This window comes from Vanacampus margaritifer, chromosome 20, assembly GCF_051991255.1.
Source record: "Vanacampus margaritifer isolate UIUO_Vmar chromosome 20, RoL_Vmar_1.0, whole genome shotgun sequence".
In the NCBI taxonomy this organism is placed as follows: Eukaryota; Metazoa; Chordata; class Actinopteri; order Syngnathiformes; family Syngnathidae; genus Vanacampus; species Vanacampus margaritifer.
In genome coordinates, this window is record NC_135451.1 from 6,790,528 (window position 1) to 6,815,438 (window position 24,911).

Genomic DNA, 24,911 nt, shown 5'->3' on the forward strand with positions numbered 1-24,911 from the left:
AGAAAAAAAGAAAATAAATAAATAAGAATTCCCATACCGTTCACCTAAACCGAACACTTCAAAATCCAGCCAGAGTCGTGGGGCCGCCAGGAGACCCGAAGGGGGACCAAAGAAAAGAAAGAAAAGCGAAGCCCAGCACCGACCAGACACCACCCACCGGGCCACTAACCTTCACCAACCCTAGAGACATCCAAACTCCAACAAATCAGGGAAACCTCAAGGGCCCAAAGGAGAAACTGAGGAAAGGTAGAAAGGACAGACGAAGCAGAGTGAGATCCACAGACACCAGCCTCCACCGAATCAATGACCTGAGGGAGAAACAAATTGTGTCTGAGTCTCGATAGATGCTGGTGTGGTGGATCTAGCATGCATGAAAATCTCCACCAAAGAGGGGAGCCGTCGACCCCCGCCAGGACAGAGCAAGCGCAACACCTCAGGGCCCCCCAGGCCGCGGCCGCGCCAAAGGACGACCCCCGGGCCCCGCAGGGGCCACCGGCCGGAGAGCAAACCCCGGAGCAGGAGCGCCCCCCACCCCAACGCGGCCCGCGCCCCCAACCCAACGCAGCAGGACGGGGCACTGCAGGCCCACCAGGCACCCCACCGGCCCACAACCCCCGCGACCTGCGAGCTGCCACCCCACTCCCCCCCAAAGTGTGTTATGTGCCCTAAAATGTATTGTGCAAAACTAGTGCAGTGAGTTAAGAGGAGCGACCAGCTGGGCCCCCCCCAAACCCGCCCACCAAAACCCCAACCCACCCCACCGGGACCCCGGCGGGGCTCGCCCCCCGGATACCGGGGCCCGCCCGAAGTGCCCGGAGGCCCACCGGAGCGGGGCGGGCACAACACCAATCCCGCCCACTCCCCCGGCCCCCGGAGCGCCGAGACCCGGGCCACGGATGGAACCCCCGGCCTAGGGGAGGGGGAGGAGGGCGGACAGGGGAGGGGAAGGGGACGGGGGAAGGAGACGACAGGAAGGGCAGGAGGCAGCGGCAGGGCCGCAGAGAGAGGGGGAGAGGAGGAGGAGGAAGGGCGACGAGGGAGAAGGGACAGGGAGGCGGAGGACGGGCGGGGAGAGGCGAAGAGGGAGAGGAAGCAAGGGGGAGGAAGGGGGAGGGGAGAGGGAACCACGGGGCACCCCGGCGGCCCACAGGCCCCGACCCGCGTCGCCGGACCCAGAGCGACGGACCGCGCCGGGGCGGCGCCGCCCCGGACACCAGGGAGAGCCCCGCAACACAGAACCCACCACGAGACCCAGGGAACGACCAAGACGCAGCCGCCACCCAGCAGCCAACAGAGGGGCAGACCCGCCCACGCCCAGCCAGGGGGGACAGCACCTGTAGAGTTAGTCCCCTGGCATGCAGTGAATCCGAATATTAGCCTTTAGTGCCCATTGGAGGTGAATCTGCTCGATCCTGTTGGCAGCAACTGGGTTCCTGACTATAAAAACACAACCATTAGTTACAAACTGCCAAATGCAGAGACATCAATGTAAGTTATCACGATGTGGTGGCTCTCGCTAACAGGCAGAATTAAATAACCAGAATTAGGTTAAAATATTCTATATACGTAGACCATATTTCTATGAATTTTGATATTTGTTTTTTATTTGAGGCCGATATTTTTTCCATTAAAATGTGATTTATGAGGAGGTTAGACCATTGGTCGATATTCAGAGTTTGTTTATTTTTCCAGTTAACAAGAATTGTTTTTTTAGCGATAGTAAGGGCTACAAGTGTAGATTGAAATTGTTTATGTGGTAGGTCAGTTGTTGTTAGGTCACCTAGCAAACACAAGTTTGGAGATAAAGGTATCCTATAGTCCAAGATAGCGGAAAGTTTTTCTAAGACTTTAGTCCAGAAATACATAACCGGGGTGCATAACCATAAAGCATGAAAATAAGTGTCTGTAGTGTTTTGTAAACACTGGAGACAAATGTCGGAGTCGGAGAGGCCCATTTTCTTCATATATTGAGTAATGTATGTTCTATGGATTATTTTGTATTGGATAAGTTGTAAATTTGTGTGTTTTGTCATTTTAAATGCATTTTCACAAACTTGAATCCAAAAGTCAGATTCCGGAGCTATAGACAAGTCTGTCTCCCATTTTAAGATGGGTAAAGACATTTTATCCGTATATGAAAGTAACTTATATATTTTTGAAAGTTTTTTTGTTGTTGTCGGAGAAAGCTTGGTAATATCTTTAGCTAAGCCAGGCGGTTGGAGCGTACCCTGAAGTGTTGGAATTTGTTTCTTTATCATATTTTTAACTTGCAGATAATGTAAAAAATTTCCGTTTGTTATTTTGTATTTTTGGAGCAAAGATGTATATGATATAAACATATTATCTGAGAAGAGATGGTGAAGATGTGTGATTCCTTTCTGCTCCCACACACCTAAATAAAACGATTGGTTGTTAATTCGAAAGTCAGGGTTATGCCATAGGGGAGAAAGCCCACAGGGCTCCACTTGGGCTTTTGTAATTTCTAATGCCTTCCACCAAGCAGTCAGGGTGGCGGAGATCATTGGGTTTTTAAAACAATTATGTCGCTTAATCGATGTTGTAATAAAGAGTAAATCTAGAAGTCTGAGGTTATTACAATCCTTCTGTTCTAGTTCCAGCCAAAAGTTAGTATCTCTGTTGGGTTGTGCCCATAGAACGATATATTGTAGCTGGTTAGCTATATAGTAGTACATAAAATTTGGTGCCTCTAGACCACCTTTGGATTTACTTTTCTGAAGAGTAGATAGACTAATCTTTGCTTTTTTTTTTTTCCAGTAAAATTTTGTAACGGCTGAGTCCAACAACTGGAACCATTTAGCCGTAGGTTTAAATGGAATCATTGAGAAAAAATAGTTTATTTTAGGTAAAACTTTCATTTTAACGGTGGCTATTCGTCCTATTAAAGAAATAGGAAGATTAATCCAGCGTTCCAAGTCACTATGAATGTTATCCAGAAGTGGAGAAAAGTTTAAATGAATTAAATCAGTTAATTTAGGTGAGATTTTTATGCCTAAGTATTTTAAATTACCTACAGGAAATGAGTAATGTGGGTCCTGGCTTGCAGGGTTCCATGAATTTTCTGTAATAGGTAGAAGTGTTGATTTTGTCCAGTTAATAGAATAATCTGACAACTGTGAGAATTTAGTTATTAAGTTAAATACTTCCCCTAACGAAATCGCCGGGTTTTCTAGATAAAGTAAAATATCATCGGCATATAGATTAATTTTATGTTCTGTTACCCCAGAGTGAATTCCTTGAATCCTTCTTTCCTGGCGTATGGCTATTGCAAGTGGCTCGATAAATATTGCAAATAATAAAGGGGATAGTGGGCATCCCTGTCTTGTGCCTCTCTGTAAAATAAAGCTCTTAGATATAATCCCGTTAGTAGTAACTGTAGCTTTGGGAGAATCATATAATACTGACACCCAGTGGATAAATGATTTCCCAAAGCCAAATTTATTTAAAACAGCAAAGAGAAAGGACCAGTTAACTTTGTCAAAAGCTTTTTCTGCATCCAACGATATAATAACTGCCTTCTTATCATGCCGCTGTGACATGCTAATAAGGTTAAAGAGCCTCCTAATATTATTAGTAGAGTGACGATCTTTAATAAAGCCTGTTTGGTCGCTATGAATAATTGTCGAGATTACTGTTTCTAATCTAGATGTGAAAGCCTTAGTAATAATTTTGATATCAGTGTTAATTAGTGAAATCGGACGGTAACTTGATGGAAGGGTGGGGTCTTTTTCTGGCTTTAATAAAAGTTTAATTGCTGCTGTATTCATGTGTGGACGTATGTAACCATTAGTTTTAATTTCTGTTACTACTCTTAAGAATAGCGGAGCAAGCATTAACCAGTAGTGCTTAAAAAATATAGCCGGATAACCATCTGGGCCAGGTGCCTTGCCATTAGGCATACTATCTAGAGCACTGTACAACTCGTTTATAGTAAGTGGCGCTTCTAACATATCTTTATATTCAGTAGTTAACTGAGGCATATTTAAGCTACTGAGGAATGCCTCAATATGCTCAGGGTTAGGTTTGTTAGTTTCTGAGTATAGGTTGCGATAATAGTTATAAAAAATTTGATTAATTTCTTCTGGTGATTGTGTACATTCACCAGTTGTCCCTTTAATAGCCGTTATAAGAGATTTTTCCCGATTGCGTTGAAGTTGGTTTGCAAGAAATTTACCTGATTTGTTATTATATTCAAAGTTGTCGTATCTCAATTGTTGTATTATAAACTCTGTCTTTTTAGTTAGCATATCGTCTAACTGTATTTTTGTATTTTGTAAGTCAGTCCATATTTGGTCATTTGGGTTTATTGCGTACTCATCCGTCAGTTGTTTAATTTTATCTTCCAAGTCATTTTCAAATTTTTGATCCTGTTTCTTTTTATAAGATGAATATGATATAATTTTACCTCTAATTACTGCTTTCCCAGCTTCCCAGAGAAGAGATGGCGATAGGCCTGGAGAGTCATTTATTTCCAAAAAGTCTGCCCACTCTTTCCTTATAATTTTATCCAACTCTGCATCGTTTAGCAGAGAGATGTTAAAACGCTATGTTGGTGGTGGTTTAAAGGTATAATCAACTTGTAGGGAAAGTGAGACTGGTGCGTGGTCGCTAATAATAATAGGATGTATTTTTGTAACAGTTTTATCAGCAATAGAGTTATTTGTAAGAAAATAATCAATTCTTGAAAAAGATCGGTGTACAGCGGAAAAGAAGGTAAATTCCTTCTTATTTGGGTTTTTAAGTCTCCAGCTGTCGACGAGGCCAAAATCATCCATATATTCCCCTATTACTTTAGTAGATTGTAATCACCTTATACATGTTGTGTTATTAGAACGGTCTATTAATGGATTTAAGACTGTGTTAAAGTCTCCTCCAATAATAATAGTAGAGTTCGCTGCTAAATCAAACAGCTGAGAGAAAAATTCATGGAAAAAGGCCGGATCATCATTATTAGGGGCATATAAATTGCCAAGTGTATACATCTTATTAAATATAGTTACCTGAATAATAATGTATCGGCCCTCTGGGTCTGTTATTGTATTATTTAGAGTAAAGAGTAAATTCTTATGTATGAGTATACAGACTCCTCTTTGTCTGCTGTTATAAGGGGCAGAGTATGCTTGGCTAAAATTCTTATCAATAAGTAATTTTTCTTCAGATTTTTGTAGGTGGGTTTCTTGCAGGAGGCAAATATCTGCTTTTAATTTTAAGAGATGGTCTAAAGTTTTTATTCTTTTTGCCTGTGAGCGAGCGCCACAAACATTCCAGGAAACCAGAACTAATTTATGCATACAAACAATATAGGCTCAGTCCTGTGTAAATATCTGCATAGGCCATTTGTCAATACTGGCATGTTATAGGATAGAATCAAAGTAGTTAGGTGATTTATATAATTTGTGTAAAATATAAGGAAATGTGTAAGTAAATATAACAGTGAAAAAACGGGTAGGGATGTGAAAGTGAAGGACGTTAGTGGGGAATTAAACAACATTATAATACACCAGTAACTGGTAACCCAAGCGAGATTTTTTTTTTTGTTTAAATCTACTTTTAGATATAGTTATGTATTATTATTATATTTATAATATAGCGTAAACATAATGAGTATTCATATTTTAGGTTTTATAACCACATATACATTATATGTATATGTATATGTATACATCTAATAATCAAACAAAGTTTAGTTCCATCGATGCTAATTAGAACAGCCAGGGAGTGGAGTTGGGGTTCCGGAATAGTTGGCCATCGATGTATAGTTTATCAACGACCATCATAGTCCGTTTACCCTCCTGCCTATTTTGTTTCATTATAGGAAACAGTACCTTTCGCCGCTCATTAATCTCTCTAGGGAATTGGTCATTCATTCCGAATGAGGTCCCTTTAAGCTCCCGTCCTTTACTTTTAACAAATACTTTTTGCTTAAAATGCTCAAATTTGGCGATAATAGGACGGGGTCTGTTGCCCCTACGGGCTCCAAGCCGATGTACCCGGTGAAAGGAGATGTTATTTACCGTCTCCTGAGGAATTTTTAACGATGTCGTCATAATTTTTTTTATCTCAACCTCTGGATTGTCAGAGGTGTTCTCGGATATACCTAAGAATATTAAATTATCCTGCATGCTACGGGATTGAACATCCAGAATAGTTTCTTTTAGCATTTTATTTTCCTTTTTAATGGTTTCTAACTCGGCTGAAACAGTCACGAGTGTAGCGTGTATCTCGGCATTGTTGCGTTGGAGATCATTTATTTGTTGGCTGAGGAATTCCATACTTACCTTAAATCCTTTCACCTCCTCGCAGATTAGGGAGAGGACCTCTAACTTTTTATTTATGGACTCCAGCATACTGACCGAGACCTCCGTAGTAGTTAGGTCGTTCGTGTCCGTCGCTGAGTCATTCTTTCTCTTTTTAGAGGGTTTCTTAGACGGTTTCTCGACGGAAGAGTCCTCCATCGCGCAGTTGTAAAAATAACCGTCAATGAAGCGTTCGAGGTCCTCCACGTTGGATGGTATTCCAAATCTGTCGGATGAAAGAGAAAAGAGAAAAGCCAAGATATATGATGGTTAAACTCGTTAGTTTAGCATAATAGAGCTAGTTCTATCTTAGCAGCAGGGCGCTGCCATGTTGGGGTGTTCCGGTCTCGCTGTAGGTCTCGCGATAATCACAGCATCTCGCGCATGCGTCTCCGTATCCATGCGTCCAAGTAGTCAGTTTTCCATCCAAATGTTTCGAAATTTTTATGCAAATTTTGTGAAAATGCGCAAAACGGACATGCGACTTATGCCCGTTTCCATCCGCTGTTCTTTTGCGAATATACGCCACGAGATGACGTTGTAGTGACGGAACTTTGGGACAGTGGGGAGTTCCAGGTGGGAATGTTGGTTTTGACGGACTGAACGGAAGTAGTTTGTCTTGTTGGCTTCCCTCCGCATGTAAGTGAAGTGTGTCCTTGCATTGAGAGCTGATGTTAATAAAGCCTTCTAAAATTGCATTAATGTTTTTTTTTCTTTAATTAAATATAAAAACAATCATGTTTCTTCGTCTCCCTGAACATATCTTACTTTATCATCCGCCATTTATTGTGACCATAAACGTGCGTGTGACGCTGTATCGGTCAAAACGTGCAACGAATAAGAATAAGGTCTTGTAGCCAAAATGCGCATTTTACTTTTTTCGATACGCTTCAAAAATCACCCCCTCCAAGCGTAAAAACTTTTTGGCGAATTTTGGGCCTTTTTTTGGGAATTTCTGGCGTTTCCATCCAGTTGTTTTTTTGTTGTTGCAATTCTTCAAAATTTGAATAAAAATAGGTGGATGGAAACCCACTAAGTGATGCCTCAAGGACGATGTGTGCATGCATTTGTGTGTGTTAGGTTATGTAAGAAATCCAAAGAGCATTGCAGCTGAATATATGGTCCTTCTCTTTGAAAGATGAATCTCCGTAGCCACTGCCCCACAGACGGTATGTTTAATAACAGCTGTACTGTCTACGAAGCTAAATCTTCCCATGAGCATTTTCCTATATTCAGCACTTCCTGTCATCTCCTTCGCCATGCAAGTGATCTATCATCTGAGTTCCTCCTGTAACACGCATCTGTCCCCTCGCTCACTGTCTTCATCTTAACAAAACTTTTATCTACTACAAATCATTAGACGTTGATTACTATATTTTTCATGTATTCTCGAATTTCTTTGGATTGTGGAATTGTGTTGCAGCTTTTTCAGCTCTTTTGCCCGCCCTCGTTTTGTCAAATGTGGTTTATTTAAGTGATTTCTTGATTGAAGTGGTTTGGAGTTAATCAGGCTTGGGTGTGGGTAATGGAAATTAAACTTTCCAATAAATGTGATTAAGCACACTTAATTCATTATTTAACTAGAGGGGGCACTTCCTTTTTCCACACAGAAACTTTGAATAGTTAAAAATATTAAATAGATCATTTTCATTTTATTATCATTTTGTAAGATAAACATCACAACATGTACACTCATTGATTAGTACATCAGATTCATGCTGTTGTGTATGATCTAAGAAACCATGGGAGACACACCTGACCTAAAGCATGATGTGTTCAAATTGTTCAAATGGGTGTAAACTCATAAAACAATATTTTATTTAAGAGACGTCGAGGGATTGGAACATGCGTCCAAAATAAACAATTATTGGGAAAGATCTGTGCTCGCTATCGCTTCAGCCGGTCTCTTCTTTCATGTCCATTGAGTTGAGATGACTCGAGTTTCACGTTCATGTTTGTGTAAGTCGTCATGTCCACAGCTCCACCTTTGACTCAGTGTTTTTAGTGTGAAACTCATCTGATGATGACAAGCTTACGTCAGCTGAAATTCCGTTCGTAATGGCTCGTCTCGGTTATGTTTGACAGCGTGAGGCAAACAGTGACGCCGACGAGCTCCACACTGGAACTCAAAAGTCGTTTCCCAGGACATTTGGCCTCTTTATGTGTTGTGGCTTTGGTAGCTGCGCATTTGAGCTTTAAGATGGTTCAAGTCAGCAAGTCTTTGATCTTGGAATTGGGAAACTTGAGCGCAAAGATGTAGTGTGTGATCTTGAACTGGGGCTGTCATGTTAAGACCGCACCAATGAGTTCAGTTCAGTACAATATTATTCGTAGTTTGTTTTCCAACCGTTGTCATTACAAAATTGTGATTGCAAAGCCAAGTCCTTGGTATTGCACGACAATGTTTGGGCATAACCTGACTGCTTTTCGTGTCAACGGAGAATTGGCTCTTTTAATGTCCTAGAACAAAGGGCCAGCAGGTGACAGCAGAGTATAAGAGATCAGCCAGGGCCATGTTGCAGCTAGCTCTTTTTTTGCTTTTGTTTTAAACAGGTTTGTGAATAATAATGAAACTAAGCTATATTCTAATGCTAATTGCTGCAAAACAGATACAAATATATATTTTTTCCTGATGAAAGAAGAGACTTTGATATTTCTTTTGTTAGGTTCCATGATTTTATCAGTTTTCTGTGGACCTTGCGAAATCAGTCAAAATCCAGTAAAACAGCCAGGAGCGAAGGGGGTTGCTTCAGTGAAAATGGCTGGGAGGGAATGAGTTAAAGATTGTGGATCGGCCAGAAAATTGTGATTGGTGCACCTGCACCACAGTGGCTTAATTGAATTGAATGGGCTCTTTTTACAAATCCACTACTTCCTGAACTCAATACCACTCCTTCATTTCCTGTCTTTCATGATTGGACAAACTGATTAATCCAGGTGTGCCTGACCTCAGTAACCACGACGACAATGGCCAGACACACCTGGATTAATCAGTTTGTTCAATCATGAAAGACAGGAAATAGTGGATTTGTGCAAAGAGCCCATAGGGTCACCACTGACCAGAGTCTCATTTGTTTTATTTTTTTACACAGGTCTCATCCGTTTTTTTAATTTTTATTATTATTATTTTTTTTAGCCCACTCAGCAAGCCAACCGTTTGGACCATGTGCATGTCAATCACAAAGTTGTCATAGTGATTCATACGATAAACCAATTAAACATGAATTTAACAGTTAATCGCGAGCAGGCATGTTTTCGTCAATCACGGAACTAGAACTACTTCCTGCCTCTGCTCTAAGAATCATGGGAAATGTAGTCCTATTAGCTTAACGCAGATTGCAATAGCTGCATGGCAATGCATTGACTTATTTACAGTTGTTGAACTGTCAACCAAGATAGATTTAACATTAGCTCAAGTAATAACACAATCAGATTGACTAGTGATTAAATTTGTTAAATAGTTCCTGTTTTTAATTTTGAAAATGTGTTCACCCTAAAATTGAACCCTCCATAAAGAATGCCATTGATTGGTTGGTGTTCCTCTCACTACTTATCTCTACTACCCACTCTCTGCTCACGTTCACATCAAAACTTGTTTGGGAGTAAGCCACAGAAAACCCACACAAACACGGAGGACACATGCAAACTCCGCACAAAGATGCACATTCACCTAAAAAAAAAAGAAAAAAAAAGGGAAGTAACTTTCAGCTTGAAATGCGTCATTAAGGCATAATAAAGTAAATCTTAAAATGACACCAGAATGTTTGTTGTCCTTTTGTTTTTTTATTTTAACAAAAGAACCAATTTTCCCTCTTAATGACGATGAACATAAAACAGCAGGTCACAATGTAATGCTTTTTAATGAGGACAGCAGGGTCTGGTTTTAGACCGATCCCCAGCCAGCTATTCCTCTCATCCAGCCAAGTTGGCACCAGAAGGCCACAAAGGTCCAGATTTTTTTTTTTGTGCAATGTGGCATGAATATATACGATTACACATGGTGTACTGTAATTGTTTTTCACACGCATTGGAAAAATCATTCTCATAGATATTTTGCTTTTTATGCAATACCTGTTTTTAGTGAGCTCATCAAATATTTTCAAGCAGCTGGTATTACTTCCATGGTGAATTATTCCGTATGTATTTTTTCTACCTAGTAACCAAATCCTTTTTGTTTTAGCCTGTTCCCTCTGAGTAATACTATTGTAAACTTTTCATATTTGGAAGTGATGCATGATGTGTCACCATTAGTCAGCCATTACAAGAGCCCTGGGGTAATTTTATTGGGGGTTCTGATTTCTCCTGAGCCAAGCATGGAAGGAGGGCCCCGAGACTGATTACAGTACTTGCACAAGGGCGCTTTAATCTCGTGTTCAAAATTGAAACCACAACAAGCTAGTGGAAAGAATGGATGCTTTCAGCTCTGACACTCAAATTGAAAGGAGCAACAAAACGCTGTTTGGATGTAAAACGCTGTTTGTCGGTAAACATGGTTATATTAGAAGTCCATTTAAGACACAGCTGTCTGTATGAGAGGAAGTGTATAACAAGCATGTGAGCGAGTAATTCAACTTTCCGTCACTAATGAGTTTAATGATAACATATGAGTTGCTACATACTGTACATGCAATTTTGAGGTTGAACATTTGAGCATAAAAACATGTTCTCATGAGAATGTAGGATGTTGTAAAACTAGTTCATTATAAAAACTAGGGGTGTCAAAAATAGTGTGTTAATTTAAAGTTATTTTAATGGCATTCATTTTTTTTTAATGTGCAATTAATGACTGCCCTTTACTTGGAAAACCTCTACTGAGGGAATTCCAGTCGCAACGCAGCAGAAACGTGCACGACAAAGTTTTGCAATAATACATTTGATAATAATGCGTATATTTGTGTAGACTGGGGTCAAGTTGTATTTTACAATTTTTAAAATGTGTAGAATTTCACGAGTTACTTCATATTAAAGATTAGATAGCGCTTATTATGAAAAGAAAAATGCACCGAATTGTCACCAACATCTTACAAATGCAATTATGCCATCTAGTGGCAGAAAAATGACCAACACAAATCAATACTCGTTTTTTACAGTACAGTGCATCTTTTTAATTTTAACTCAATGTTATGAATTATGAAATGACTGTATCAATGACTAAAAGATGCAGCCATATTTCTATTGGTTTAACATTTCTTTCCACTTTTATGTTAACAAGAAGACTATTAAACTTATATTTTATTGTACATTTTACTGTACATTTACAACAGATAAAAAATGTGCGATTAATCTTGAGTTAACTATTGAAGTCATGCAATTAATTATGATTAAAACATTTAATTGCATGACACCCCTAATAAAAACATTTCAAAATTTCTAATTGATAAATATCATGAAAATAATATGAACTACTACTGCAATTATGGTCCTGCTTTTCTTGAAATTGACTGTTCTTGTTTTTCTTCACGGCAGGTTTTAATTTTGATGTCAAAATTCTAAATGTCATCCGCAAATGGCCCCCGGGCCACAAGTTTGAGACCACTGATTTTGATGTTATTTTACAGATGGAATTTTTATGGAGCATTACTTTCCAGGATGCTGATCACCCTCCATATTTTTCAGATTTTAAAAGAACATTTTTTTTTCTAAAAATAAATAATTGGAATTCATTTATTCTAGTACAACAGTTGACATGTCTTTTTTTCATATTTCATTGTCAAAAATGAGTGTTTTATGTTTTTTAGCAATGACACTGGCTTAAAGCAATGCATGTGCAGTTAATCATTAATGCTAGTGTTAAACGTTACAACCAAGTCATCAGTAATCAGTAGTAGTTATTTAGTTAGTGAATAGTAGAATACACTACCTGGAATCTCTTCACTCTGCTCACTGATCCTCGTGGCTACAAATTGTCCCAAGTTTTTGTGGCATATTATTCCAAAATGTTTTTGTTTTATTTCATGGTTTTGTGCAACATTTAGGATCTCCTCGTTTGAGGTTCTATTGTATTTGGAGTTTTTCTTAAGGGATACTTGACTCATTGAGCCATTTTCAGCAGCAAAAAGTTAATATTTTGTCCAGAATGAATTTGGTAACTTATTTTTCATGTACAATTATTACCTTTAAATACACATTTTTCCACTTGTTGTCGACTGTAGATGACATCACCTGTGCTGAGGAAGTAGGTAACGACCAATCACGGCTCAGTTTGCTGGCCAAACCCAGAAAAACAGGTGAGCCCAGATTGGTCGTTACCTACTTCCTCAGCACAGGTGATGTCATCTACAGTCGACTGCAAGTGGAAAAATGTATTTTTAAAGTTATTAACTCATTTGCACCCAAAAAACATATAAATACGTTCTATTTTAAATGTTTTAATTGTCCCAAAGACATATTTATACGTTTGTTTGTTTTTATGCTAGAGCATACAGAAGGCTTTGAAGTGGCCTCTCAACTGCACAGAGCTTGTGAATAATGAGGAAATTTAGCTATATTCTAATGCTAATTGCTGCAAAACGGAAACAGATAGCAATATACTTTTTTTTTTTTCCTGAGGATGTTTTTATAGCAATATAACACAATATTCTGTTAAAAACCGCCGGGAGCGAAGGGGATTGCTTCAGTGAAAATGGCTGGGAGTGAATGAGATAATTGTACAAGAAAAATAATGACGTTATCAAATTAGTTCTGGACAAAATATTAACTTTTTACTGCTGAAAATGGCTCAATGACTCAAGTATCCCTTTGAGTATGGGCATGAGATTTGTCTGGAAGTATAATGCATTACAAATGTTTTCGGATCATTTCCTAAATCTTTCGACACCATTTTTAACTCTGCTATTAATTTGGTCGCACATAACACTAGACTAAATTGTTTTTCTTTATTAACTTGACCTTAGAATTATTTTCAGTTGTTAACAGTTTTGTTGATTCAAATAACGGGTCTGTCTAGTGAACCCTTAGGGCCTGCTTTTACTAATATCACAAACAGTGGGCGCTAAGTTACATTTTCACGGATTAGCTTTCCATGTTACACAGAATAGTGTGTTCTATGATTACGTAAACACACTACCAAAAGAAAGAATGGACTCTCTTCTTTCACTAGGAGAAAAAAAAAGTTTGAACCAATGTCATGAGAAACCACTGCTCTTAATGTCTACAGTATCCACTTTGTCCTAGTGGAGGAGACCTTGTCCTTGGATCTTATAAATCCAGAGGCCAGCGTTTGTAGTTTTTTTTCTTTTTCTTGACAACATGCTTTTTTTTAATGTCACATCATTATGTATTTTATGCATTAGCAATTGCGTGAGGCAAAAAGGAAGAAAAGCAATTAATGATGGACACAGGGAATGAAGTATGAGGAAAGGAGGGAGGGAAAACAAGTACACGTCTGGCAAGAGATTGGAAGAAAGTGCAGCTGGAGGAAAAACGAGCCAGTCCAAGTTTTTTTTTTTTTTTTTCTGCCCCACAAAGGCTCTGTCACTCTTTTGCTCTCAAAGCAGCACCGTCCCATTTACGCTGCTCTGACTGTGTTGCGTTGTTTTCATGTTTGTGCGCGACTGAAGTGAAAGCCTCCAACTGTTGACCACTAGTCTTCGTGGTGGTGCGAAGAAAGCCACCGCGTGCCATGTTGTTTTTCCTCTCTTTGGCTGGGCCACTGTATGTAACTGAATACAAATGTTTTCATCCAAAAGACACGTAAAAACATGTAAAAACTTTAAGTACCTAAAAGCATCTCTATGCGGTGCATTGCAACTTTTCTGAACCCTGACAAAATGCAAGGTACACAAGCATTTGTCGCTCAGTGGGATACCAACTTAAGAGAACGATTTAAAACCTGGTTAATTTCAGGGAACTTTTTATTTTTGTATTCGATTATTAATTTAAAATGTCACTTTATCAGAGCTGCTGCTGACACTGGAAACCACTTTTTGTTTTTGTTAAAACTTAAAACAAAAATAAGTGAAAGTTTAGCATTTTAGTTCTGTTCGAATTTGGAAAACTGCATTTACTGTAGAAAAGTTTAGGGAGCTAATTTACCTGTTAATTTTTTAGATTTAGTTTAGAACATGCTAATAACCCTGGAAGCTCTCCACGTATTGTTAGAATTTTAAAACAAAGCTGTCTGTCCTCTACATTTAAAACGAAAAGGAAAACATTAACTTATTCCCTCCCATCCTTTTTCACTAAAGCAAACCCTTTTGCTCCCGGCCGTTTTACTGGATTTTGACAGATTTTACAAGGCCCACAGAAAAGTAGATTTGCATCTGTTTCTGTTTTGCAGCAATTAGTATTAAAATATAGCTAAGTTTCATCATTATTCACAAATCTGTTTAAAACAATGGGGAAAAGAGCTTGTTTGCTTTTCTGATCTCTTATACTTTGTTGCCACCTGCTGGCCGTTTGTGTAATAACTGCCATTGCTTGAAGCGTTCTCTTCAGTTCAGAGGCTGCATCAAAGCTTTCTGCATGCTCTAGCATTAAAAAAACATGATAATAAAAAAACACAAATACATTTTTAGAACCATGGCAGTATTTAAAATAGAGCGTTTTTATACGGTTTTGGGAGCAAATAAGTTAACAATATGCCAAACAAAATTTACATCAACACAATCATTTATGAATGTTGATGCTGAAAGACTACTGATCAAATCAGTTTGACATGTTTGGATAAGTGTGAAAGTGTGTTGGTGGCGGTGGTGATGAAACGTTTTCCCTCCACATCGGGAAGGTTAGAAAGTTTTGATTCGCTTGCCACAACAAAAACGGCTTCCAGACTAAATGTCACCTTGTCATTTGCCGGAGTAATTGAATGGCCATATTTCTCATTTCCTATTATGACTGTTTGAAGAATCAAAGGCAGCAGTGTGTGTGTGTGTGTGTGTGTGTGTGTGTGTGTGTGTGTGTGTGTGTGCGTAATACTTATGAGTCATACCATGTATACACACACGTCATTAAAAATACAAAGCTTTAATATTATTATTGATTTTTTTTCTCTCCCGTTCAGCAGTTTCCACACCCTCCCTACAGGTGTCCTGGCCAGATTCCCGCCTTGTTGTAATAATAACAAGAAAAATAATAATTGATAACACATACATGCGGAGCCAGCCAGCAGGCACTGATGTGATTTGCTCGCACATGATTTTGCTGCGTGTACGTGTGCTCTCCCGTGTTCTTGGCTCGCCCGCTTGCGTTGAAGCCACGACTTTCCCACGTTGTAGATTAGGGTCTCCCGCCGCCTCCCCTTCCTCTCGCTTTCTCTGTTTTCTTCTCTCCTTCCACCCCTTCAGTCTCCTTTTTTTCGTTCTCCGCGTTATCCCTCAATCTCTTCCTCGCTGCACCTGTACTCCGTGTTCCTGTCCCAGCTGCTCCCATCTCGGCTCGGCGCTGTTGGCCAGAGCCCATGTTGCACTTGGCATATCCTCTGAGACCCCGGGGTTGATCTTGACGTGCAAGGGCCAGGCAAGCCCCCGCCCAGGGAAGGCTCCAGTGGCCCGGAGGAGCTGAGAGCAGATGGATGAGAAGGACGGCTGTGGGCTGAGGAAAGACCTCCTGCCATTCTGAGAGTAAAATGCTTTTTCGAAAGGCCTGCTGTGCAGGAGATGAGGGAAATGTATGAAGAGATGGTCAGAGCAGAAACAAAACGACATTTGTGTTTTTCAGAGTAACTTATTAGTAGAGAAGCAATATTATGATAGTATGGAGAAAAACATGTGACGCTCTAGTCATTAACTTTGATTGGCTGCAGTCTCGCTCCAGAACCTGTTTGTACCCAGCATTCGTGGACCCTTCACAGATGTGCAAGTTACTCATGACACGGGCACTAAGACAGCCCCACAGATGCTGGCTTTTGAACTTGCCGCTGATAAAAATCCAGATGGTTCTTTTCCTCTTCGGTCTTGAGGGCACGGCGTCCACGACTTCCAAAAACAATTTGAAATGGGGACTTGTCAGACCACAACTTACTTTTTCCACTTTGCGTCAGTCCATCTCGGATGAGCTTGTGGCCATAGAAGCTGGTGTTTTTTAAAATTGAATTAACAGTAAGTTTTTTTTCCCCATTGGCCAGGTTTTTGTTGGATTTTATTCGGGGTGGGGTGAGGAGACCTTCGTAGCTCTTCTTTCCCTCAGGGGGTCGAAATGGATCTGGACGTCAGCTTTGGAATTAATTCCTTGCTTAATTACTTGACCTTCCCTTAAGTATATTTAATATTATTTTTAAAACAATGTGAAATGGGTACTCGTCAGACCACAGCACACTTTTCCACTTTGCGCCAGTCAGTCTCGAATGAGCTTGGGGCCAGAGAAGCTGGTGGTGTTTCCATAGCGCTTCTTGCCTGGGTCCCTCAGGTTGCTTGAAAGAGATCTGGACGCAAACTATTATTTCTATTTTGTTGACGGTGACATGGTGATAGCAAACCTGCACTTTTTTAACTTGTCCTTTTTATAATAAAAATAAAAAACTTGTCACTGTAGCACTTTGAGATTCGTCTTGAAATGTAAAGTTCATTATAAAGACAATTATTATTGCTGTTCATTTCTTGCTTAATTGCCTTATTTTACGTGTATTTACTATAATTATAAAAAACAATTTTAAAAACACATTGCTCAAATGTGGTTAATTTTTTTCTGGCATGACTGATGTGGCATCAAGTTTCATTGCCCCCCTCCCCAAATATTTAATTTGGTCAGTTATTGTAGCACCTAGTATTTAATTAAAATCAAACACTTAATGCCGTTAATGGATAAAAATGCATACATGGAAACTAACTGTGTATATGATGTGAAAGATTAGCATTAACGCCTGGAACGCTTGTTTTGGTTGTCTCCGAATTCCTCCAGCGTGACTGTGTTTCTTCAAATAAATGTAGTCATGTATCTGTGCCACCTATGGGACCTGCATGTTCTCATATGCTGAAACGTATCTACTGGCTGAGAAGAAACCAGAGGACCGCGAAAACGGATATTAAAAACTTTGGTTTCCTCCCTCCCTCATGTTAGCTTTCCCACTCTTTCTCTTTCATTGCCCTCCATTCTGCAGACATTCTTCCCCCTGACCCAGGAGGGGGTATCTCCACATGGACTTGCAGACCGCTCTATCAATTCGTTGACAGCTCAGTCCCACTCTGTCAGGACCCAATGAAAGAGCGCAAAATCCATGTTGAAGTTTAGAAGAAAGAGGAGAGGATATATGTGTCCATGTGCTTTGTTTGGCAGGCCCAAACTGAAAAATAAAAGCAAGACATTAGTTAGGTGATTGGTCAACAGGGTATTGTGTAGCAATTGACCCTAATGTAGCGTGTGACCTTTTCATTTTTACAGGTATATTAAATGCTTTTAATTCTCTCACTTCTTGCCGTGTATTTTTGAGTTGGACTCCTAATTTGATTTATTTGCTCATGATGAAAATTTGGCTCATTCCAGGTACCATTACCCTATTCCCAAGATCTTCTATGTCCAGCTTTCTGTGGGGAGTCATGAGTTCATTGGGGAGGGGCGCACTCGCCAAGCTGCCAGACACAACGCTGCCATGAAGGCCCTGCAAGCCCTCCGTAATGAACCCATCCCAGAAAGGCCACCACAGGTAACCTCACACCTCACGTTTTTTAATCAAGCATGTCAATTACATAGAGTACATTTATTTCCTTGCATGAAAGCAAAGCCAGCCACATCATTATGACCACTTGCGTAGTGTAATAATAATATCCGTTACAAATCCTGTATTCTGTAGAAAAATGACCATATTTACGTACTATTTTCAATAAACAGTTTTGGTATTGGCTAGCGCAGGGGCCACCAACGGAAAGCTACTTCTTGAGTACTGATTAATGTGAAGGGCTACCACTTATATACACACTTCTGAAATGACAAATTCGCTCAAATGACCTGATAATGTTATTATTAATAATTGACTCATTCACTCCCAGTCATTTTGACTGAAGCAACCCTTTTCGCTCCCGGCTGTTTTATTGGATTTTGACTGATTTTGCAAGGCCCACAGAATATTATGTTCTATTGCTATAATAAACATGGAACCTGCCAAAAGAAAGATTAGAGCCTCTTATTTCATCAGGGGAAAAAAGTGTATCTATCTGTTTCTGTTTTGTAGCATATTAGCATTAGAATATAGCTAAGTTTCATCATGATTCACAAATCAGTTTAAAACAGTGGGTAAATGAGCTTATTTGCAACATGGCCCTGGTTGATCTCTTGTACTCTGCTGCCACCTGCTGGCCGTTTTTGAAATAACTACCATTGCTTTAAGCATTCTCTTCAGTTCAGAGGCTGCATCAAAGCCTTCTGTATGCTCTTGCATTACAAAAAAACATATAAGTATGTTTTTTGGGCCAAGGCAATATTTAAAATAAAACGTTTTTATACGTTAGATGGATCTATGTTGCGCTTCTTCTCTGGCTGCATAAGCATCACTGCCAATGTACATAACACATAGCTAAATTGACAAATCGTTGTATTCCTCAATGGCGGAAGGTGAAAATCTGTTGCATATATTGAGTGGCTGTAAATTACTCCTAGCAAACCACTTCCTCCATGACAATTGTGTCATGTTGTTTGTGGTCAAATTATAAAAAAAATACTTAGAACAACATACATATCTGGCAACTCAAAACATTTCTGATAAGAACACTGGGGGTTGCAGTTTTTCCGCTTCAGCAGTCCTCCATGGGTAGCATTCTGCTTGTTTATGTGATTAATAAATTGAATCGGTAACCAGCTTACAGCAGATTGAATCCAAATCCACCTCGACACCAATTACTCTAATGTATAATTAACCTGGTTTTAGTTTGCACCTGTCAGAATTTGTTTTTATCTTTTTGTCTCCCAGTGTATCTGTACCTTTCCATGGTTTCCCTTGAGGCACATTTGCCAACTGTTGTTTCATACGGCAAATCAAATTACCCCAGATTCTCACAACCTGCTTATTGCTAGTAATTTGCTTTTGTTACAATTTGCTTCTGTTAATTGCCTGACCCATTTTGTTGCTGCATCAATAAATGAGCTCTTTTGTTTTCTGCTTTTACCGAGGCTTGTTGTGCAATTTGTTGCACATTGTGGTTGTTTTGTAAATGTCTGTGATTCTGACTCCAAATAAAACATTATGTCCTCAGTAAGTTCTCAAACCAGTTGCCTGTACCATATTCGTGTTTAAGACACCTCTAGAACAAAAATGAAACTTTTGAATTTTTCCTGTTCCTGTTTCCTTCCATGCATGTATTCTTAACTCATTCTTTCCCAGCCATTTTCACTGAAGCAACCCCCTTCGCTCCCTGCAGTTTTACTGGACTTTGTCAGATTTTTATTGAATCTACAGAATATTGTGTTCTATTGCTATAAAAACATGAAACCTACCAAAAGAAAGATTAGAGTCTCTTCTTTCATCAGGGAAAAAACTTATATTTATCTGTTTCCGTTCTGCAACAATTAGCTTTAGCAAATAGCAATATGTCATCATTATTCACAAATCTGTTTGAAACACTGGGGGAAAAAGCCTTTTTGCAACATGGCCCTGGTCGATCTCTTATACTCTGCTGCCACCTGCTGGCCGTTTTTGTAATAACTACCATTGCTTCAACCGTTTTTTATACGTAACGTAATTTATACGTTTTTGGGAGCAAATGAGTTAAATACCTAAAAATGTCCCAAACGTGAGTGTAAAAGGAAATGCAGAAATTACCATAAAAAGGCAGAAAAAAATATCCAAAAAAAGGAGAGGCAGAAAATAAATAAATACGACTTTGGGAGCAAGTAATATTTCAACTAGAACGTATTTATACGTTTTTGGGTGCATTGAGTCATCATGTGACCGAGGTACATGAATAGTGTACATGATTCTGGAAAAAAAAAACTCTAATCTTGAAATCTGCAGTATTATTATTATGAGAAAGTCCCTACATCCTAATATGAGACATTAAATTTCACTTGCTGTACTTTTTTCAGATTTCCCTGATCTTAGTAGAAGCACTAAAGTCAAACCTATTTGTCTTTGTCATATAACAAGGTTGCCGATCTGCTTGGTCATTCCTGCACACAGATCCATTGACACATGCATCCATCATACCTCATGAATCATATCCAAATGCTTTAAAAAAAAGATGTACGACCAAAATTCATCCTTATGTAATACCAAAACACTCTTCACATAAATCTAAGACATGTTCCTAAACATCGCATGTTTATATCTTATGATGTCAACTGTAACAGGACATTCCACTAGATATTATGTTAAATGACATTACTTAAGAATTTTGTAACCCTTTGAGCTATCCAGAACTTATTCACAGCAACAGTTGATTTGTTGTTTTGCCAATGGTTCTGTCCCGATTAGATTCCCATGGCCCAACCTAATACACAGACAAACTCAAATCTTATCTATTATCTGCTTTTTTGAGTAAACTGTTCATGATGTTCACAGAGATGAATTTATCTGGTGGGAATTTCGTGTTGATATAATGGTGAGCCATTCTTCAGTCATCAGATGGGAATCATAAGCAGGGAACGTACTGTACATGCCGAACTTTCCAACAGCTTGGCTGACACGCACCGCCTAAATTTAAAATTTTATGACATGGTTGGATACGGTTCTCCCAACAGTCATAGACAATTATTTTTACAAGTCTCAGCATTTACGTACTGCTGAATCATTTATCACATGTTTTTGTCCCAATATGAGATATCAGTTAAAAGATAACAAATGACTATTATTCCAGCTTTAAACCATGTACACGGTCCATGCATTTGAATGTCATTCTCTTGTTGATTTCATCAACACAGACTCATAATTCCCTCTTAATGTGAAGTTTCCTCAACAAACATGCCTAATTCCCTTTCTTGATCCTTTTGTTAGGACCCAGAAGAAAAGGCGGAGAGTGAGGAAGGTGCCGATGCCAGCAAATCAGAGATCAGCCTGGTTTATGAAATTGCCCTGAAGAGGAACTTGACTGTCAACTTTGAGGTGAGAAGACGATTGATTTTGTGATATACTGTAAGCCCTAATGACATTAGAAATGGGGCGGCATGGCTCAGTGGTAGGGTTGTCGTTTTGCAACCAGGAGGTTGTGCGTTCGATCGCCGGCCGGTGTGTGACCATGTCCTTGAGCAAGATGCTGAACCCCCAGTTGCTCCTGATGCTGCATCATCAGTAGACGTATGTGAAGTCAGTGTGAAACGCTTTGAGTGTCTTAGCAGGTGGAAAAGCGCTTTACAAGTCGAAGTTATGAAGTTGCATCCAATATTAGAAGTAAAAAAAAATATTTTATAAGTCTCTAAAGCAAAGTGGCTTAGATTTTGTCTGCAATGACTGCAGATATATTTAGATATTTTTTCTCGGCTGTCTTAAAGGGAACTCAAGAATCTTCTTAAAATATGCTCAATGAACCCCCAGTAGTCTAATTACAGTATTTCGATTAACATTGCGATTGTAAAATTTGAATTAATCAACAAAATCCACCCATTTTTATCCGTCTCAGGAGGCAGCCATTTTGCCACTGGCTGTCAACTGAAAATGACATTGCGGTTGCTCGGGGCCCAGGTTAACGACCTACCACGGTCGCCTGTTTTCTGAGTTTGGTCGTGTGGTGTTTGCAAGCTGAGCCGTGATTGGTTGTTGTTGATCTTTAGTTGACAGCAAGTAGCAAAATGGCTGCCCCCTGAGATGGATAAAAATGGGTGGATTTTGCTGCTTAGTTAATTTTCCAAAAACACAATATTAATCAGAATACAGAGGTTAGACTAGTGGGGCTGCATAGAACTTATTACTAGGGCCGGACCGATTAATTGGCCGATTAATGAAAACAATCGGACAATTGGGCCAAATGGACGATTATTTTCCCCTTAAAACGTTATATTCGAAGAGAACCGAAGTTTCCGATGCTGTGAAAGTACCCTGAGTGCACCATTTTGCTTGCGTAGCATTAGCAACTAGCAAGTGTGTAGCGTATACTATTTTGGTTGTTCTGTTGTCCCCCAAGCGTCCTTTAAGCTCTTTGATGACATCCCAGTTGGCGTTAACTGTAAAACTAAACACGACAATAAGAATAACATCCACTGTATGTTTAAATACAAAACATGCTTTGTTTTTAAAACATTGCTAGCCTAGTGCTAATGCTAAAAGCGAAAGGAGGATCCCCTTCAAATGCTAACCGGAAGTTAGCATCGTCATAGGGAGTGTTTTTCCTTCAAATAACAGATATTCACACACAAATGCGGTGACAGCACATACCCACAGGTAAAATAATACTACGCAAAGGCTTAAATTATTCCCAATGTGTGAAAAACGAGTTATTTTAGTCAATTTCAATCTCAATCAAACAATCGTGATTGCTATTTTTCCAGCCCAGTTATGTAATCATATACGGTACAGCAGTTGTAAACAAGTAAGAGTGGTTTTATTATTGACACATAAAATCTATACAATAATCTTGTATACTTCATGAAATTTGTTGATAAGGTCATACTTATTACTGTCAAAAACATTCTTCGGTTAAAAAAAAAAATCTCTGTAGTGCAGACTCTGGCCATTGCTGGGAAATGCCAGCCTAGCTGCCAAATCATGAGCGGAGAAACTTGTGTTCAATCCACACTCGCCCTGTGTTGGATCACGATCAGTCTAGGGGTGTAGTCCACTGTAAACTTTTGAGTCAACTGGCATCGGTTCCAGCCCTGATATGACCTTGAACTGGTTAACGGGTATACAATGTGATGGACGGTTATGCCCTAACCAAGATGAAAAACTGACGTGGCTCAAGGTTTTGTGTCCTGTAGAGATTTTAAAAAGTTTCACGCACTCGTTTGAGTTCTTGACTTTGACTGACTGTGAGTTTAGTAAAAATCGATGATCCTTAAACGACCCTCTTGTCTGTTCTCTTTGGCTTTTCACCATATCTCAGCTGACGCATCCAATAATCTCTCCCTCATCGCCCTTTCTCCTCAACACTTCAAGGTGCCAAAAACAAGGGAGGCTCAGTTTATTCTGTGTGCCCCCCTCCCTTCCGTCATTGAATCCTTCCTTTCCACTCCTCAGAGCATCACTCCCAAAAAACACAGAAGAATCATATTTGTAAAAGCAAAGGGGGTACGTGGCCGAATGCCGGTGACAACGATGGAAGTAATGAGTTAATGAGCTAATGAGTTTACACAATTTTGGAAAGTTATTCGGAAAGCTCTCCAGCCCGACTCCCCCGTTTTTGGTTGGAAACACATTTTGCTCATCAGACCATGACATAGCCGTTCTTCCTGGAATGTCTATTAATACATGAGGATGGCTTTATCTGTGTTGGTGTGATTCATTATCCGTCACCGTGTGAAATTAGGCTACTTTCATTTTCAGGCTCTCCCCCTTTCGATGCCTTGAGTTGCAATTTTCAGAGTCGCATTCCTGTCTCTCCTTGGCTGGCTCTTCCTCATTTCAGTTGCCTGATGAGCTTTTACTCGTCAATGGCCTCTCTCCACGTGCATTTCTTCCAACTTTTGTCTTCAGATTTGTCTGGTTGCTTGCCAACTAAATCGTCGTACTTCTCACAAGCTATTGATACGTGCCATGCAGTGACAGTTGTGTTTATCTTGGTTTGCTCTGACTTTAAATGTGCCAAGGAATGTTGACGCATGTTGGCATCTGCCTTTGCGCAACATCACACAACATTCATTTTTCTGTCTTGTAAAACAAAGGGCCAGGCTTACTTTGAAGCAGTCATTCTTTTTGCAGTCTTGTTTATTTATTTATTTATGGCAGTTATGTACTGTCCGATACTGATTTTGATCTGATACTATTTATTTCATCATTTAATCATCATTTTCAAGTGATATTATTAAAGCAAAGGACAATAATCAGCAACAGTAGGTAAGAGAAAATACGACCCATTCATTCAGATTGCATGCAAGAACCAGAAGGAGCTGAATCTGGAATTGACTGCTTGTATATGATTGCTAATATCGGAGATTTTGGATGTAACCGATATAATCTGATTAGAGCTGTCAAAATTAATCGACAAGTAATCGAATATAAAATTCATCAACAACTATTCTAATAAAGTAATCGTTTGGAGCCTTTTTTTTTTTTTTAATTGTTAAAATCCTCTGATTTCAGCATAACAACAGTAATTGTTCAATTTGTTCACTGATTTCTGTAGTCCTTTATGAAAGAAGACTGATCATCTTCTGTGTTTCATCAAAATAAGACATTTGCAAACATGTTTTTGCTTTGGAAAACAATGACCAAACTAGTAACATACCAATCCCCCTTTTTTAATCCCTATATGAATTTGAAGGGAAATAACCACCAATCACTGGTTAATAAACAGTAATCAGGGAAAAATGCTTTCGTAATACACTTAAATGCAAAATTAAAATGAATCAGATTACTCGATCAATCGATAGATTAATAGATTCTAAAAATATTTGATGGTGACAGCACTAAATCTGATACTGTTTTTTGTTTTGTTGCTATCGGACGGATATCAATGTCACATCAAGGCACCCCTATTCTATAAGACTTTTTTTCAAACACCATTACGAGTAGTCAACTCTTCACCACTTACTGATGCCAAGTACCGATACTGCTAATACCTTGATTTATAAAATGTACACACA

The 24,911-nt window shown here is 39.3% G+C and overlaps 1 protein-coding gene across 1 annotated transcript in view; it reads left to right on the forward strand.

Moving 5' to 3' along the window:
* Positions 1-24,911, forward strand: part of stau2 (staufen double-stranded RNA binding protein 2) — a 100,606-nt gene that overhangs the window by 11,591 nt on the left and 64,104 nt on the right. Inside the window, exons 6-7 of the mRNA XM_077554180.1 lie at positions 17,733-17,892; positions 21,172-21,279. Coding sequence (XP_077410306.1) covers positions 17,733-17,892; positions 21,172-21,279 — 268 coding nt within the window. The remainder of the gene's footprint in view (positions 1-17,732; positions 17,893-21,171; positions 21,280-24,911) is intronic.